Here is a 19,251-nt window from a genome sequence, read left to right as displayed (position 1 = left end):
CCCTTCTGCTGGCTTCCAGGAAGTGCTTGCGAGTGGAGCAATGCTTGTTCTGGTTGGCCTGCCCAGTGCTCAGACGCTCTTCCGGTTCTTTTCTGCTCCTCCCCACAGTGCAGTCAATCAGCTCAGTTCTGCATGCTGCTTGCCTGGAGTGGGGAGTCAGAGTGCAGTTTACAGCTTGAATTTGATCTCACTGTCTTCTGCCTCGAGTACTTCTGGGGGAATTCTGCGCAAAAAAAATTGGAAATTCTGCAACAAAAAATTGAAAATTCTGCGTGTACATTTTCTAAATTCTGCAAAATTCTGCACATTTAATTGTCAAAATAATACAATATTTTTTGCAAATTATTCCTCATTTCAGTGCAATCCAGTATTTTCATGAGGAGGTAAACAGGAACAGAAGCAGAGGTCAAAGGAGGATTCACAGCTCCACCTGCTTTAGGCCAAGGGCAGCAACTCACGGCACTGGACAGCTGAGCAGACAATGACAGCCATCGCTACCTGGATCAGCAAGCTAGCTCCAAACATCTCCCGCTGCTGTGGGACCGGTCTTGCAGAAGCTGATGTTTGTTAAAAGCAACCTCTGCGGCAGAAGTCAGAGTCCGCTCAGCTGCCCAGTGCCAGGGCACACAAGTCAAAGGCTGCAAACCTCTGGCTCAAAACAAATGGAAATATGAATCCCCTTTGGCCTCTGCCCCTATTCCCATTCTGCTTTCCCCTCATGCCTCGAGCCCCTACTAGAAACACTCTCCCCCCCTCTCTCTCTCCCCCTCCCCTCCGATGTCATGGAGCATATTTTCACTAATTGTTTATGGATCTGCCAGTGACAGCTCCTGATGCATCCCTGAGGGCTAAATTACCTTGCTCCTTAGGTAGCACCAGTAATCCCCATCCCTCACTGCGGGGAGCACTTTTTTGCAGTACAAAAAACCTGTGTTTCCTTCAGGACGACTGATGATGTAACACCAGTCCCTGACGCTGTTTCGGCAGGGTGCAGCTGCTCTCCTTATATCCAAAGTGTGTTTTTCTTGCTGTCCTATCGCTGCTTCTGACATGCTGCCTTCACCTTTCTTAACCTGAATAAGCCTCCGGTCAGTCCTGCTGTAACCTGTTTTGGTTTTTTTTTTCCTCCAGCTGATCTCTTAGAGTCAGTAGCTCTGTGCACGGCAAACTCGCTGGTGCCCTGATGCTTCCTCTTCCTTCAGATCATTCGGAAGGGAGAAGAATTCAGCTGCGGTGGATTCTGCGAGGTGAGGGAGGAAATCTGAGTGAAGGTAGAGGCTGCAGTGGATTCTGCGAGGTGAGGGATATAATCTGCGGGAAGGGAGAATTATGCGCAAATTCTGCATTCCGCAGTAGCGCAGAATTCCCCCAGGAGTAGCCTCGCGGTATGGGAGAGGGAGGGCAGCGTGGTGGTATGTATGTGTTAAAGTCTGGTCTTTACAGCTATCTGATCCCGTTTTAAGTCTGTTGTTTACGAAATATTGATTCCCCCCCCCAGTGTATATTTAGCATGCTTATGTTATCAGTTTGTCTGCGGCACATGGGGTCACAGGCAGGATCTAGCGCGGCAGGTAGACAAACACCAAGAACATATGGGGGACGGGGGATGTCAAGCAGTCTATACCTGGGCAAAGGCCACTAGTATCCCACTTTGGGCCTGGGCCGAGAGCGACGACTCCGCTGCAGGTGGAGGCTGAAGGGAGGGAAAAATGGGAGGGGAGGCAAGAAGGTTAGGGATAGGGAATGCTAAAATTAGGGGATGAAGCTGAAGGAAGGAAGAAGCTTAGAGGTGGAAGCTGAAAAGAGAGGAGAAGCTGAAGAGAGGTCACATGGGGGTGCTATTGTTGTTATGCTCCGGAGGAGAGGAATCGCACACTCACACGATGCCACAGGAGTAAGATCAGCCCTCAGAAGGAGAACTGCTGGGGGAAGAGAGAGAGAAGAGGAAAAGCTAGAAGAAGGGGAGAGCAAAGAATCAAAAGCAGAACAAATAAAAAGCAAAAGTCTGGAAGTGTGTGGTGTTTTGAGACAAGTTATTTTAATTGATACTTTAAAAAATACATTTTTTTAGTACTGTAGCAGGACAGTAGCAAGGCCAGGACTCCTTCACATTGGCCTGGGACTCCATTACCTTTTCATAAAACACTCTCCTGAGCTGCCACAAAATGCTAAACTTGTTTAACCATTTCTTCCATTTCATCATATATTTGCAATGCACCTTTTTCTATTTTTGTAGCATATGATAATTTTGTATTTCAGATCTGCACTGCTCTCAACAGCTGCCTGACATTTAGTTCTCACCTCACTGCATGTCACCACTAGTACAGGACAGGATCAAGCTGACATTTGAATTGCACTAAAATCTCTTGGAGGGCGATGGAGTCTGGAACCAGAGCTGAAATTTGTTAGGATGCTGGATTGGCCAAAGCAAAGGTCCTGTGCCTTTCCTTCCTTCCCTGGTGCAGTGGACTAGCCCAACCTTGTCTGAGCTCATATTCTCATCCTCTCTAACAGCGGTAAGAGTACTAGTAACTCCCAGGCAGGTAATATGTGTGCCAGGATCACCTACAGAGCCCTGGTGAAAAGGACCAGTGTCTTCCTGGTATTGTTAAAAATGTTTCTCTTGTCTAATACTATGAGATATGTGCTTCTTCTCACCAAGGTCTTGCACATCCTGGCAGTCCCAAGGTAACTTATGTTAGTGGTCTACTTACACCAAACATTTCAAGATATGTCGGGATCTGGACAGAGGTGGGTTTTTCTTTTAGGATCTACAGCTATGTGCAGAGGCAATTTGCTGAAAGTAGGCTCCATTTGTTATGCCATTAAAAATGAAAATAACTGCCTTGCAGGTCATTTCTTAAACAGCGCATAATCCTCATGTCAGTGCCTGACAGCACGATCCACACATGCTGTAAACTTTTGAATGCTGTAGAATAATTTGAAGAATTCCTACTGGAAGGGCAATCATGTTCCTTTCATGGGTCTAGCAATGAAAGGCCCAGCAATGGACTGCAGAGAGAGGAGATTGAGAAATGTGGTGGAGGGGGCTCTTGGGGATTCTCTTGCTAAATTATTTGTATGAAAACTAAGAGAGTTACCAAGTGGAACCAAACTGAAAGAGCCCTAGATAGGAAATTGGCAACACATCAGTAGAACTGATATCATTGAAAAACTAAAAGAATGTCTATCCCAGAAAGAACCAGCCTGAGCTTTACTTTCTGTTTTCACTATGCAGTAAGAAAAGGTTTGTTTGTTTTTTTTTAAACTAGTATGCTATGCAGATATTGCAGAGAAGTCAAAGTGGTTACAACCAACCTGTACATCTGATTTTCCTCTGATGCTAGCTAGCAGCAGAGGGTGTGGGAGGTACAGTTAAATGGCTCCACCTGCTGATTAGTTCTAAAATAATGAAGAAAAGTTTAAGCTTTACTAAAACCACTGTAACATTCAGCACGTTATCAGTCGTCAAAGGAAAATATTGTAATATAAATTTTGGTTACATTTTGTAGTTACTACAGTAATCATGAAGAAGCTGAAGCGAAAGGAACTGGAGAGTTACCTTCAACAAGTTGATGGTTTTGAAAATCCAAAATTAATCCTGGAACAGTATCCAACAAGGCCACATATTGCAGGTAAATTTAGTTGTATTTTCTGGGGAAATATGTGTGCAAGATGCTGTTCTCCTTTGTGGATTGTTTTCACAGAGTGTTGATAGAGCAGGTTGCTGGAGCATTAAAACATAGTGACTTCTGCAGCTCAGCCATTTTCTTGGGACCGCCATAAATAATGTAGAAAAAGAAATTTGGACTCTATTACCAATACTACAGGCTTGCTCTGGTCTGGTACTGTTAGCGTAGGGAAAGACTCAGATCCTTAGAATTAAACCTTTTAGACCTGCTGTATCATGTATTGCTTAATAAAAACATAGACTTACGCATGATCCTTCAATTGTGTTTTTACTACAGCATGCTAAACCAAAATACACTGCATTGCTTTGTAATTCAGATGTACCTTACACACTTCTGCACAATGCCACACAAACTGAATAACTTAAATTCCCTGTACGTACCTGGATCAGTCCAGACACCTGGGTTTTGCCTCCCCTCCAGCAGATGGAGACAGAGAAGTTTTCTCAAACAACCCTGCCATATATACCAAGGTGCCACCCACAGTCCCTCAGTCTTACTCTGTCTCCAGCAGATGGTGGAGGTGCAAAACCCACAGTCTCTTCTGATGCCCTGATTGAAACAAGTTGGTAGTGTAGGATTTTAGTCAGGGGTCTAGATTGTACATTTTAGTGAGCTATCTCTTTAAGTTGAAAAAAAAAAAAAGACCGAGAGCAAGTCCCTTGTCAGCGGTTCTGTGAGCCTCCCAGGGAGTTGCAAGGTCCTGAGGGGACCATCCCTCCTGGTCGAGGCCGCTGCTAAGTGTCGAGGACCCTGCACTTACTTGTCAGCAGCAGTGGGGTGATACCGGGGAGCCCGGCTCACTCACCCCCACAGGAGCAGGACCTGTATACAGAACCAGGGACAGCGAACGGCAAGTTTTGCAGTTTATTTTATGTAAAAAAAAAAAAAAGCGTTTGGTGTTTGTGTGATGCATGCCGGCTCTCCGATACTTTGCCTGGTGTCTTCATTTTTTTTTTTCCCCATCATCGTTTTCAATTATTTTCGTGGACCACCGATGCCTCGGGGCTCCTCATGCCACGTGTGCGGCTCAGAGCGCGCCTCTCGCGGTAAGGCCTCTGCTCGAGTTGTGTGCAAGGAGGCGAGGGACCCTCCGTTTCCGTTCGGGGGTGGGGGTTCGGAATCGGGCTCCGCGTTCGCCGGCGCATGTTGGGCCGAGTGCAGAGTTCCTGCTGAGCGTGGGAATGGAGGCCATTTTGGGCACCTTGAGAGAAGCCACGCAGGCAGTGATGGGGGAGGGGTCTTTGCCTCCCTCGCTATCCCCGCAGTAAATACCTTCCGGGAGGGGGGGAGGGGCGCTCCTGCGGGACCACCCTCTCCTTTGCATATGTGGATAGCCCTGCATGGGCTACTGATTCCTCTTCGGAGTCTGCATTCTCCTCAGAGTTTGTTTTGCTTATGCACAAAGTTTTTAAAGCAAAAAAGGCAGGGAGAAAGCTGGCTCTTGGGAGGCTTGAACTGCAGCCGCAGACCCAGAGGACACGAAAAAGGGATAGGTCCTGGGGAGGCTCTGACCCACCTAAGGGTAAGAGGCCCTTAAGGTCCGTCCCAGCAGGGACGGACACAGACTCTACATCTCAGGATGAGCCAGATCCGCCGGTGAGGCCCCTTGGGGGGGCTGATGCAGACGCACATACGCAGCAAGGTACCAGCAAAGGATCTCAGGCGATGGAAAGGGACGATCCAAAGGTGGTTCGTCTATGTAAGAAAGAGGAGCTGTCTCCGCTTATTCTGGCCATCCTGCAGGAGCTAGGAATAGAGGCTCTGCCGGCGGAATCCCGGCGGGGAGCTATGGATCTGGTCTTGCTAGGCCTCAGGGGGCCTACAGTTTCCTTCCCTTTCCATTTCTCAGCGACAGATCTCCTGTTCAGAGAGTGGGACACCCCGGATTTAGGTCTGAAGGTAAGCAAGGCCATGGACAAGCTATATCCTCCCCGGAGGATGCATTGCAGCTGCTTCGAGTTCCTAAGGTGGACGCAGTGGTGTCGGCTGTTACTAAGAGGTACACTATCCCAGTTACAGGGGCGACGGCCTTCAAGGACTTACAGGACAGAAAGTTGGAGCTACAGCTCAAGAAAGTCTTTGAAGTGTCTGCTCTGGGGGTCCTTGCAGCGATGTGTAGTAATTTTGCACTGCATGCGGGTCTTCGCTGGGCCCAACAGCTCCAAGCCAATGCCGATCTCTCTGAGGGGGAGGCTATCCAGGCAAACCGGCTGGAGGCAGTAATCGCGTACAGCGCAGATGCTCTTTATGACCTGCTGCACACATCAGCCAGATCCACGGTTTCCGCACGCAGGCTCCTCTGGCTCCAGAATTAGGCTGCGGATGGTTCTTCCAAGGCCCACCTTGGTTCATTGCCTTTTAAAGGAAAGTTGTTGTTTGCAAGGAATTGGAGGTCATGATTCAATCTCTGGGAGAGAACAAGGTCCATAAGCTACCAGAGGACAGGCCTAGGTCACGCGGCTCATTTGCAGCTCGAGCTCGGTTCTGTGGTAGCAGGAGACCCTGGCCGGCGTGGTGTTCCAGGGCTGTCCTTTCGCCCAGGCTCAAGCAGGTAGCCGTCGTGGCCTTAGTCCTTTCGCAGCAGAAGATTCGGCAAACCAAGTAACCCTCAGTCGGGGGCAGGCACTAAGGCTTCACAATGAGATACGGCAGGTCCATTCCTCTGTTCAGGTTCTCCATCAGGTACCAAACGTGGGAGCCAGACTATCGCTATTTTTCGAGGAATGGACCAAAATAACGTCGGCCCAGTGGGTCCTCACCGTGATAAGTCAAGGTTACGCTTTAGATTTTGTACAGAGTTCCTGATTTCTCAGTGCGAGTACCGAGAAAAGCGAGAGGCGGTACAAGGCACTCTACAGCACCTGCTGGACTTGGGGGCTATAACACCGGTTCCGTCCGCGCAACAACGCAAAGGCCGCTATTCCATTTACTTCATGTCCCCAAAAAGGAAGGGACTTTCAGACCAATCCTAGATTTAAAAGGAGTCAACAGGTGTCTTCGGATACCGCGTTTCAGAATGGAGACTCTTCGGTCAGTCATCGCCTCCGTCCGACAAGGAGAGTTCCTGGCTTCTCTGGATCTCACGGAAGCATATCTCCATATCAGCATCCGGTCGTCCCACCAGATGTTCCTCAGGTTCTGCATTCTGGGAAAGCACTATCAGTTCCGGGCTCTGCCTTTTGGTCTCACCACCACTCCCCGAACGTTCACCAAGGTGATGGTGGTGGTCGCAGCGCAACTCCGGAGGGAAGACTTGCTGGTGCATCCCTACTTGGATGATTGGCTGACTCGGGCGAAGTCCGAGCTTCTGTGTCAGACAGCTGTCAGCTGGGGACTACAGCTCTTGCGATCGCTCGGCTGGGTGGGCAACCTTGCCAAGAGTCATTTGACCCCTTCGCAGTCCCTGGAGTTCCTGGGAGCTCTGTTCGACACGAAGCAGGGCAGAGTATTCCTCACAACAGAACGTGTACTCAAGCTTCAGGGTCAGGTGAGGGACCTGTTGTCCCTGCAGATATCGCAGGTGAAAGATTACCTGAAGGTTTTGGGATCCATGGCGTCCACTCTGGAATTGGTTCCCTGGGTCTTCGCTCATATGCGTCCCTTACAATCTGCATCTCTGTCCTGCTGGAATCCGGTATCCGAACAGTTTCATCTACCGCTTCTGCTTACAGACTCCGCGAGAGCCAGTCTCGACTGGTGGCTTGTCTCGGATCATCTGAGGTGTGGAGTTCCCCTGGTAATGCCCGACTGGACAGTCGTCACCACGGATGCCAGTCTCTCCGGCTGGGGAGCGGTTTGTCTGGGAAAGTCGGTGCAGGGGCAGTGGTCCAGAGACCAATCTCAGTGGTCTTTCAACCGCCTGGAGACCAGAGCAGTGGCTCTGGCCTTGCAAGCGTTCCTCCCACTCCTTCGGGGGAAGTCGGTCAGAGTCTTGTCAGACAACTAGTATTACTACTACAATACTAAACATAGGTACTATTTACTGTCCACCTGGATGTCTCAATCTAGAGCTTTCTAATCTCTTAGAAACTATTGCTACACTTCCTGTCAACCTAAGTAAAACAATTTTACTTGGTGATTTTAATGCACATATCTCTAATCCCTCCACAATTGCAAACTCATTTCTGGACTCCTTGCCTGGCCTTAGGTGGGAACAGCTCATTAAGACTCCAACTCATACTAAAGGCCAAATACTGGATCTTGTATTCTTTAACCCACTTTTTCTCGCACCAAACTTGAAAGTTATCATAGTTACCCCATACCTTGGTCTGGCCATCATAAAATTAATTTCTCTTTTAATACAGACTGCAATAAACATACAATTAGAAAACAGGCTACAATATATGAGGAAATTCATCAACTCAGACTCCTTTGTAGAGGCAGTTATACCTAATTTACTTATCACCGTCTCATCAAATATAGAAGAATCAGTAACAAAATGGAACTCAGCTATCATATCAACGTTAGATACAATCGCCCCTCTTAAACAACTCCAGAACTGAACACAGTACTCCAGGTGAGGCCTCACCAAGGACCTGTACAAGGGGATAATCACTTCCCTTTTCTTACTCGATATTCCTCTCTCTATGCAGCCCAGCATTCTTCTGAAGTCTGCGAAACAATGCGACAAGGTGATAGCAAAAGCCAGAAGAATGCTGGGCTGCATAGAGAGAGGAATATCGAGTAAGAAAAGGGAAGTGATTATCCCCTTGTACAGGTCCTTGGTGAGGCCTCACCTGGAGTACTGTGTTCAGTTCTGGAGACCGTATCTACAAAGAGACAGAGACAAGATGGAAGCGGTACAGAGAAGGGCGACCAGAAAGGTGGAGAGTCTTCATCGGATGTCATACGAGGAGAGATTGAAGAATCTGAATATGTACACCTTGGAGGAAAGGAGGAGCAGGGGTGATATGATTCAGACCTTCAGATACTTGAAAAACTTTAACGATCCAAAGACAAAGACAAACCTTTTCCGCCAGAAAAAAATCAGCAGAACCAGGGGTCACGAGCTGAGGCTCCAGGGAGGAAGACTTAAAACCAATGTCAGGAAGTATTTCTTCACGGAGAGAGTGGTGGATGCCTGGAATGCCCTTCCGGAGGAAGTGGTGAAGTCCAAAACTGTGAAGGACTTCAAAGGGGCGTGGGATAAACATTGTGGATCCATCAGGTCTAGAGGACGTGTATAAAGAGGAGGCAGCAAAACACTGCACGGAGTGGCAGTAGCCACAGAGGCATTCACGGAGCGGGATGCCAGTGGTTGGTGTTCCACCTTCACGGAGCGGAAGGATGGAGGGCTGCCATCTCCAAATTAAATTTAAAAAAAACAAAAACATGGGTGGGTAAGAGTATGTAAAATTAACGGAGAGTTCATAGGCTATAGATACTTCACGCATATCCAGCATAGCTCTCTGCTTCAACGGCAGGGGAGAAGAAAAACAACCAATAAGGGCTGAATAACATAGTCTGGGTAAACAAATAAGTATGGGTGTAGCTTGCTTGTTGCGGCGGTTACTACCACTAACTAATCAAGCTTGATATTTCACTTGGATGCAGCTCCATCACTGCTCTCTGCATTAATGGTGGGGGTGGAAGGGAAATAGAACCAAGGATTGCTAAGAGCCAAGAGAAACAGATAAGTATGAAAGGAAAGAAGTGTGAAGCTTGCTGGGCAGACTGGATGGGCCGATTGTTCGTCTTCTGCCGTCATTTCTATGTTTCTATGTAAATAACAATAAAAGGAAATGAAATGCCCCTTGGTATACTAAATCCTTACACTCTTCTAAAACACTCCTCAGAAAATTAGAACAAAGATGACAACGTAGCAGAACCATCGAATCAAAAAATGCATATCGCTGTACCTTACGCCATTACAACAAGGAAATAAATCAAGCCAAAAAACTCTACTATGAAAATAAAATCTCTAAAGCTAATGGAAATCCTAACACCTTGTTTAACATTGTAAAAACACTAATTACTCCTTACAATGAAAACTTCATCGACTATGTTGCTAACTTTTGCAATAAAATTGCTAACCACTTTAAAATAAAAGTAACCAACATTTCTACAGAGTTTTCACAACTACCATGCCCCACATGTGTCAATAAAGAACCTACTTATCATTGGTCTGAATTCACCCCTGTACTTGAAAGTACCATCCTAACCATAATTAATAGACAAAAACCTTCAAATTCATCTAACAATCCTTGTTCCGGAGCTTTTTTCAAAGCCATCAGCCAACACGCTTGAACTTTTCTCTGTTAGTCAATCAATCCTTAGAAACAGGTTTATTCCCACATAGCTTGGAAAAAACTTCCATTTTACCAATCATGAAAACTAAAACAAAAGACACAGCTGATCTCAACAACTATAGACCTATTGCTACTCTCACCTCTTTAGCTAAAGTAATTGAAGCCACTGTACTACGTCAACTTTCTGACTTTCTATCTGAAAACAATATTCTTCATATCAATCAACATGGATTCAGAAAGGGACACTCTACGGAAACACTTCTAGCTTCATTTGACACATTATTCCGTGCTTTTGATTCATATACAGATTACATTATAGTCTTTTTAGATATCTCAGCAGCATTTGACACGGTTGACCATCAAATACTCATTTCAGGTCTAAAAGCTATAGGTATCACAGGAACAGTCTTAATCTGGTTTTCATCTTTTCTCACGGATCGTCCCCAATAGGTTAACATTAATCACCAATCCTCTACTCCATACACAATTCCGTCAGGCGTCCCTCAAGGCTCATCACTATCCCCCATACTATTCAACATATATCTTCTTCCTCTGTCACATTCTATCCTCTCTTAACATACAATTCAAAATCTATGCAGATGATATACAATTCCTCGTTCCCTATAAAACATCCTGGTCTGCTACATTATCTATGGTCTCACGTTATCTATCCACCATCAATTCCTGGCTCTCTCACAATCGTTTAAAATTGAGCCCATCTAAAACTGAAGTTGTCCATCTAACATCCATTTCAGATACTTCAATTGGCCCACCCTCACATCTGATAACTAACGGTATATCGATCCCAATAACACACTATACCACAAATCTTGGAGTAATCATAAATACGGACTTATCAATGAAACAGCAGATTTCTTCCTTAACAAAAAATCATTCTACAAATTACAACTCTTAAAACGTCTCCGTCTTCTTCTCTTTTATCATGACTTCAGAACTATTCTTCAATCTTTAATTTTCTCTGGCTTAGATTATTGCAATGCTCTTTACTTAGGACTACCCGACTCCTCAATCCATCCCTTATTGCGGCGGTTACTACCCCTAACTAATCAAGCTTGATATTTCACTTGGATGCAGCTCCATCACTGCTCTCTGCATTAATGGTGGGGGTGAAAGGGAAATAGAACCAAAGGTTACTAGGAGCCAAGAGAAATAGATAAGTATGAGAAAAAAAGAAGTGTGAAGCTTGCTGGGCAGACTGGATGGGCCGATTTGGTCTTCTTCTGCCGTCATTTCTATGTTTCTTACAATTAGTTCAAAATAGTTCAGCTCGTATTTTATCTGGTATCTCTCTTCGTAATCACATCACCTCTACTTTACAATCTCTTCATTGGTTACCTATAAAATTCAAGATAAAATATAAAGTACTCTCTATTATTCATAGTCTAATACACAACTCCTCTTCCACCTGGCTCTGTTCTCTTTTTCCGTATCTACAAACCCACTCGACATCTAAGATCACTTACACACAATTTACTAGACATTCCATCACCACGACAGGCTAGATTAGATATTACCAGAAAGAGAGTGTTTTCCGTAGCAGGACCCTCCCTCTGGAATTCTTTACCTAATCCACTTCGCTTAATATCAAATCCTCTTCACTTCAAAAAATCTCTAAAAACATATCTCTTCCAACTTGCATTTAATATTTCATCAAATCATTCTACCTCCACTATTCAATCCTCCTCCCCTCGCTTTCTAGAGATTTCTTCCTACACCTTACCCTTCCCCTCTGTTCATTTTCTTAAACAGGCCTAGGGCACAGCATCTTTCTTTTAATAAGATTTTGTTTAAGGCTAGCAATCTATCTAGCTATATATCAATTTTATGTATTTTCAAATCTAATTTTAATGTGTTGTTTATATACTTTGTAAACCGTTTTGACAAAATCTATTTTTAAAAGCGGTATATAAATACTTACAATGCAACCACAGTGGCCTATATCAATCGCCAAGGAGGAACCAAGAGTCGCCCGGTATCAGCAGAGGCGCAACAGTTGATGATCTGGGTGGAGCAGAATCTCGTCAGCATTGCAGCATCTCACATCGCCGGGGTAGACAACATACAGGCAGACTTCTCAGTCGTCACCATCTCGATCCCGGAGAGTGGGAGCTGGCCGACGGGGCGTTTCAGCTCATCTGCGATCGGTGGGGCATGCCACGCATGGATCTGATGGCCACATTCCAGAATGCCAAGGTTCTACAGTCGGCGCAGAGAGACAGGAGCAGAGGGGGTCGATTCCCTGGCCAACGAACATCTTACTGTACGTGTTTCCTCCATGGCCGCTGATAGGCAAGGTGATCCGGCGAATAGAGCTTCATCCGGCGGAGGTGATTCTAGTAGCTCCAGAGTGGCCGAGGCGTCCTTGGTTTGCAGTTCTGCTCAATCTGTCTGCTGCGAAACCTCTACGGTTTCGGGAGTCTGTGGCTCTTCTTCATGAAGGCCCCGTCTGTTTGGAAGAGGCGGGTCTCTTCTGTCTCGTGACATGGCTTTTGAGAGGCAACAGCTGAAGAATAAAGGTTATTCTGACGCGGTTGTGGCCACATTGAGGTCGTGAAAACAGTCTACTTCCTTAGCTTATGTTCGAGTCTGGAAAGTTTTTGAAGCCTGGTGTACGGATCGCGCAGTGAATCCTACACGGGCTTCGGTCTCAGACATTCTAGGTTTTCTTCAAGCCAGTCTTTCTAAGGGTCCCACTTGTAGTTCCCTCCGAGTGCAGGTTGCGGCGCTTGGTTGTCTCCGAGGTAAGGTCCAAGGGGTACCATTGACATTACACCCAGATGTGGCGCGTTTTCTTCGAGGGGCAAAGCACTTACGTCCTCCGCTTCGCCATCTGTGTCCTTCCTAGAACCTCAATTTGGTACTTTCGTCTTTGTGTGTGCCGCCTTTTGAGCCTATAAAGCGGATGACGCTGAAGGATCTCACGCTGAAGGTGGTATTTTTGGTTGCGATTTCTTCGGCACTTCGGGTGTCTGAATTGCAGGCATTGTCGTGTAGGGAGCCTTTCTTGCGGATTTCTGATTCAGGTGTGTCCTTGCGGATAGTTCCCTCATTTCTCCCACAGGTGGTGTCTTCTTTTCACTTGAATCAGTCGATTGAGCTTCCCTCTTTCTCCAAGGTGGAGCGATCAGATCCTATGGCACGGGATTTACGGAAACTAGATGTTCGCAGGGCTTTGATGCGATATCTAGAGGTTACAAATCCTTTCCGTGTATCCGACCATCTCTTTGTGTTGTGGAGTGGTCCAAAAAGAGGTGGTATGGCCTCAAAGACTATGATAGCTCGCTGGCTGAAGGAAGCTAGCTTATTTACTGCATGGGAAAACGGTACTGGTGGGACTTCCCGCCCATTCTAAACGGTCACACGCCGTTTCTTGGGCGGAATGTCATCAAGTGTCGCCCCAGGAAATTTGCAGGGCGGCTACTTGGAAATCGTTGCACACTTTTGCAAGGCATTACCGATTGGATGTTCAAGCTTCGGATTCCGGGGAATTTGGAGAAGGGGTGCTCCGAGCGGGCCTGTCTGGATCCCACCCTCGGTAAGTTGGCTCTGGTACATCCCAGGTGTCTGGACTGATCCGGGTACATACAGGGAAAGGAAAATTAGTTTCTTACCTGATAATTTTCGTTCCTGTAGTACCACGGATCAGTCCAGATCCCCGCCCATGGCTGTGTACTCTAAAGTAACGGAGAGTCTGCTCGTATGATTTTTTTTCTGGATATTTGTTCTACCTTATCACTTGTTCCTTTGGTTCTGCGAGTTCTGTTACCCGTTGGGGGTTTGACTACGCCTTTTTATAAGAGGAAAGATAGTTAATTGTATAGTTTTGGTTTTGTTCCATTCTGCTTTGACATTACGTAAGACTGAGGGACTGTGGGTGGCACCTTGGTATATGTGGCAGGGTTGTTTTGAGAAAACTTCTCTGTCTCCATCTGCTGGAGGGGAGGCAAAATCCAGGTGTCTGGACTGATCCGTGGTACTACAGGAACGAAAATTATCAGGTAAGAAACTAATTTTCCTTCGTATACCATAGGACCATCATCCTTCAGGCTAATTACATCACGAACAACTCATGGAGCAACTGTTAATTTCCTAGCGTGTAGCCAGATGGACTCAGGACCGGTGGGGTTAGGTGCTCTTCTGCTAGCAGATGGGAGACGGAGTCGGAGTCAGTCAGATTTCAAAGCTGACGTCACTCTAGATATACCTCTGCAGTAACATCAGCTCTTCAGTATCTCTCCATCTCCTAGCAGATGCGGACACTATCCCACACACTAGAATAGTGTTGAGTTACAGCAAAGAAGAGAAAAGAAAATTTACCTTAAAGAAGATCGAGCCCTGCTCTCCTGCGGTGAAACCTAAGGCTCCCTCCCCCCGTTGAGAAGTCCAAGGAAAATGAAATTTATCAGGTAAGTAATTTCTCCATTACATTGGTCCTACTTAAATGCGATGCAAAAATATCTTTATTTATAATAATTTTTTGTTTGCAAATTAAATGATACTTGTCTGTGCCAATGGATCTTGTGTCTGAAGAATTGGGTACGTTGATCATGTGTCAAGGGCTATAGTCCAAAGACGCTGTGCAGCTCTTATCCTAAGAGAAAACCCACATTTCTTGTCCAAACTGGACATGGTTTTTTTGCAAACAGCTTTCCTCCTGCTTCAGAAGGAAAGCTGCTTGCAATGTTATGAGCACAGAGGACGATAGTCCTATGGTATATGACTTAAGTTAATCAGTTTGTGTGGCGTTGTGCAGAAGTGCTTAGGGAACATCTGAATTACAGAAAATTGTGCAGAGTGGTTTAGTGTCTTTCTCCCACTTTTGAACTTGGTGGGTTGGCAGTTTTACTAAAGTATGAACATAAATGGATGAGGGCAAGTTTACTGTACAGCAGTTTTATAACATGTTGAATCTGGAAAGAACTGTTTTTACATCAGAGCCACTTGACCCACAGATATGAGAGGAAATAATTGAAGGAGCTTGGAAGCATGACACAGGCTGTGATAACCCACCAGCAGGGTCCTGTAGAGTGTTATAACTACTTTCCATTTGCTTCGTGAAAAAATGCAGGTTTAACTTCTATTGTAAGTTATTACTGAGCAGCCCCTGATGCAACAAGGCAGTTCCACGTGAAGGAGATTCTCCCATTCCGTGTATGAGAAAAATTATATGAATCTAATACTGCAGCTTAAGTGGTGTTCCATTAATGTCGTCAGTATAAAGCTGAGGAAGAAAGGAGGTCCATTATAAAAATAATAATAATAATGTTTAAAGGTTTCAACTATGCACTGCATTACAAATGGATTCAGGTTGGCTACTTATTTACTGAATAGTAGCTGTGATTTTGTGGATGGGTTCATAATTATAATCAAACACTAAATGTGCTTGTTATAACATATAAATAGTTGCCATATTTTAATTATGATACAGGCACATTTAATTAACGAACACGGGAAATTTCTTGAAGAAAACAAAAACTTCAGACTGATTTCTGTATCAGGGCTGCCCACTGCAGCCACTTTTGCTGGAGTTTGTTTCCTACTTATTACTAGCACAGAGTTTTTCAACAAGATAATAATTAGTGACCATTCAGTTCAAGCTGAAGCTTGTGTTTATTTCCTACCTCCTGGGATAGTTTTCTTTCTTTTTTGCAGCATGCATGCTCTATACGATTCATACAACATATGATGATATTGAAGATAAAGTGGTGGCAGATCTTGGCTGTGGTTGTGGTGTCCTCAGTATCGGAGCTGCCATGTTAGGTGCCGGGTAAGTGCAGCATATATGGATGTCATCTCTTCCTTTACCATTCTGGAACAAAAGAGGACTGGCAGATTGTTACAGTGCTGGCCAAGACTTGTGCTGTGTGCAGCTTATGAGAAATACATTACGAGTTGGTCCCTCATTATAGAGAAATGACTGTAGTCCACTGGATTGTAAAAAAAAAAAAAATGTTCAATTAACCATGTGCAGTTGAATTTTTCAAGTTTCTGAAACGGTTTCTCAGAATATCACATTTAGAAGCACATCTTATTAACTGCAACAGGTAACATTATCCTGTTTCACCATTTATAAGGTGTAATATGGAGGGGGCATATGAATTTCATTGAAAAGGGCAGCAGATCATTGATGGTTGTTCTGTTGCAGGTTGTGTGTAGGTTTTGACATAGATGAAGACGCACTAGAAATATTTAAAACAAACGTTGAAGAGTTTGAGCTGACAAACATTGATATGATTCAGTGGGATGTATGCTCGCTACCGTCAAGAAAAATGGTTGATACAGTGATCATGAATCCTCCATTTGGGACGAAACATAATAAAGGTCAGTGATGGTTTTCCTCTCATCCTGTCGACAAAACAAGATCAGCCTGCTTGCCAAACTTTGCGCATGTGCATGGATCCAAATTGACCCTTGTCAAGAGTCCTGCTATCCCACAGATGTGGTGTGAATAGGGCAACATAGCCAGGGCGAGCTCATCCTTCAGACAGTAGGCTAAAAGGCCTCAAACAAAAAAGCTTCAGGAAACATTAAATTAGCATTGGCCTGGTTTCCTTCCTGTTCTGGCTGAAGGATCTTTTCAGAGTGGGAATGCTGAGAGTTCACATCTACTAGAGATTGAAAGCCAAGCCACTGTATTGTTATGGGGACACAGTATAGCTGCTGAAAAATATTACATTTGCAATAAAAAAAAATGGAGTCTCTCTTCTAGAGTTGGATGCTGATTGTACTTGATCAGCATCTGGAAAGAATACTGGCATGAATGGGTCTTCCCCAAGACATGTGGAATAAGCCACAGCTGTAGCAAGATGGCATTTGTATGAGTTTGGGAAGCCACAGTCTCATATTGTGACCTCTTTTTTTTTTTTATTGTAATGGCATTCATACCTCTGAAAAAAAGCTTGCTTCTTGTGCATTAAAGCCTACATTATATGCAGAATTAGCATTTTTTTGTTTCCTAGGTATGGATATGATTTTCCTCAGGACAGCTTTGCAAGTAGCAAGACGAGCAGTGTATTCCTTACACAAAACCTCAACCCGGGAAGTAAGTAAAAAAAAAAAAAAGAAAAAAACGATGTGACAGGTTAGGGCTTTTCAATAATGGTTCAGCCAACTCTTCCTCTTGCTTGATCTCTGCCCTTCTAGCATTGTAGTCCAGTCAGCAGCTACCTAAAAACTCCTGCCATCTTAATTATGAGGGCTAGCAGGGGCCTTCAGGAAGGCTTCCAGTTTACCCTACCCTCCATAGCCTAGCTATCTGAACACCTATAAGGTGTTCACCATTCACCAATTTGTTTTCTTCTTCTCAGCATATTCAAAGGAAAGCAGAAGAATGGAAAATAAAGATGGAAGTAGTGGCAGGTAAGACATTTTTTTCTAGAATACATAATTTTATTGAACGTTAAGTTTTTTGCAGCTTTTATACAAACTATATAGTTATTTGAAATTAATCATAGCATCACACCCACCAAAATTCATGCGTACTAAGCTCAGTTTAGAGCACATCTTCCGAGCAGGAACAACTAATTTAAACAAGCATATAGGCTGTTGCAATATAGTGCGCTTGGCCAAGCGCATGGCTTTACATGTGCTGGGATGCTTTTCCCGTCAGTGTGGGAATGACAGTCATCTTAGCTTCAGCAGGAGGGATGGCTGCAGGAGGCAGGGTATTCCCCGCCTCTGTTGTTTCCTGCAGTTTCTGGACCCAAGTAATGGTGGGGAGCCTCCGACACTGAGTTAGGACCTCTGGATGAGGATTTAGATGAGTCCCCTGCATTCTCGGCAGATTTTGTGCTCCTAATGCAAAGAAGACAATGGGGGAGAATAACTCTCAGCCTCAGAGACTGCCTATAAATGGTTGCAGCCTGTGCAGAGATCCTCACTTTTGAAGAGAAAAGGGTCTACAAGGGTCCGGAGAAGTTTTGGGCTGTCAGCTCAACCAAGGAGGGAAACAGACGAATAAGAGGATTTATTTCTTCTGCAGCTGATTCTCCAGGAGCAGGATCTGCTCTGAATGCATCAGAACCTGAGGATGGGACTGGAGGAGTGCCAGTGGCCAAAGGGGATGAGACAAAAGTGGTATGGCTTTTTTTTTCCAAGGAGGAGCAGTGATTCTGCATGTCTTTAAGGAGCTAGGCAACAAGGCTTCGCAAGAAAATCAGACCAGGAAGGAGTGGACCCATCACAGATGGATTGAGGGGCCCGGTGAAAGTGTTTCCTTTTCATAAGTGAAGAAATTGGTGGTCAGGGAATAGGACACCCCTGAGATCAGCCTGAAGGTTGGTAGCGCAATGGCTAAGCTTTACCCATTGCTGGAAGAGATGCTCGAGCTTTTGGTGCTTCTGAAGTTTATATGCTTCTATTTCGGTGGTAACCAAGACTACCACCATTCCGGTGGTAGGGTCCATGGCGCTAAAATGTGCAGGACTGCAAGTTGGAGAAGTACACTTCAAGACCGAGGTCTCGGTTTTGGGCATACGAGCTGCAGTTTGCAGTATTTTATGCAGAGGGCATGCTTATGCTGGGTCCAGCACTGGCAGGCAAGGGAATCTACATCAGCAACTGCAATAAAACAGGCTGAGCATCTGGAGATAGTGATAGTTAGTCCTGGGGGAATTCTACACTACTGCAGAATGCAGAATTTGCGCAGAATTCCCCCCCTGTGCAGAATTGCCATTTTCTGTGCAGAAAATGGCAGAAGAGACCCCAGTATGCTGCAAACGGAGCGCGTCCCACAGGACACGCTCCATTCATAGTGAAGATGGAAGGCCCCAGTGAGAGAGAGTGTGTGTGGGTGAGAGGAGATGGGGAGAGAGAGCAGAAGGGTGTGAGGGCATGGGAGATAAGAGTGGGGGGGATGCTTGAGTGTGGGTTTCAGAGAGAGGAAGTCTATATGAGGAGATTGTGAAGGAGTGTGTATGTGTGGGTGCTAGCTTGTGTGAAGGGATTGTGTGTGTGAGACAGAGCCTGTGAGATGGAGACATAGATAGCCTGTGTGAGGATGTATGTGTGAGAGAGAAAGGGAGCTCTTGTGGGTGTGTATACAATAAAGAAGGCCCTGTATGAGGAGATGTGTGTGTGTGTGTGTGTGTGTGAGAGATTGAGGGAGCCTGTATGAGAGTATGTGTATTAGAGAGAAGGGAGCATGTGTGTGAGAGGGGAAGGGACAGAGGGAGCTGTGTGAGGGGCAGTACTGAGAATGGGGTCAAACTCTGGGTCTGGCGATAGAGTGTAAGGGGTTGAGCCTAGAGGTGGAGGGGAGAGATACTGGCAGTTGGAGGAGATGGGGCCTG

At 45.4% G+C, this 19,251-nt stretch overlaps 1 protein-coding gene across 17 annotated transcripts in view; it reads left to right on the top strand.

Moving 5' to 3' along the window:
- Nucleotides 1-434: 434 nt before the first annotated feature.
- METTL5 (methyltransferase like 5) overlaps nucleotides 435-19,251 on the top strand; it is a 34,909-nt gene continuing 16,092 nt past the window's right edge. The window contains exons 1-9 of one of the 17 annotated variants that reach the window (XM_029605712.1): nucleotides 436-1,014; nucleotides 1,132-1,349; nucleotides 1,402-1,412; nucleotides 3,513-3,635; nucleotides 15,614-15,728; nucleotides 16,107-16,282; nucleotides 16,921-17,003; nucleotides 17,269-17,320; nucleotides 17,943-18,037. In XM_029605712.1, the coding sequence (XP_029461572.1) occupies nucleotides 1,330-1,349; nucleotides 1,402-1,412; nucleotides 3,513-3,635; nucleotides 15,614-15,728; nucleotides 16,107-16,282; nucleotides 16,921-17,003; nucleotides 17,269-17,320; nucleotides 17,943-18,037 (675 nt within the window). In that variant the 5' untranslated portion in view covers nucleotides 436-1,014; nucleotides 1,132-1,329. The other 16 variants (XM_029605713.1, XR_003857370.1, XM_029605715.1 and 13 more) reach the window with 16 other exon arrangements.

The sequence above is a fragment of the Rhinatrema bivittatum genome, chromosome 6 (assembly GCF_901001135.1).
Source record: "Rhinatrema bivittatum chromosome 6, aRhiBiv1.1, whole genome shotgun sequence".
NCBI lineage: Eukaryota > Metazoa > Chordata > Amphibia > Gymnophiona > Rhinatrematidae > Rhinatrema > Rhinatrema bivittatum.
This window is presented reverse-complemented; position numbering and strand designations above follow the sequence as displayed.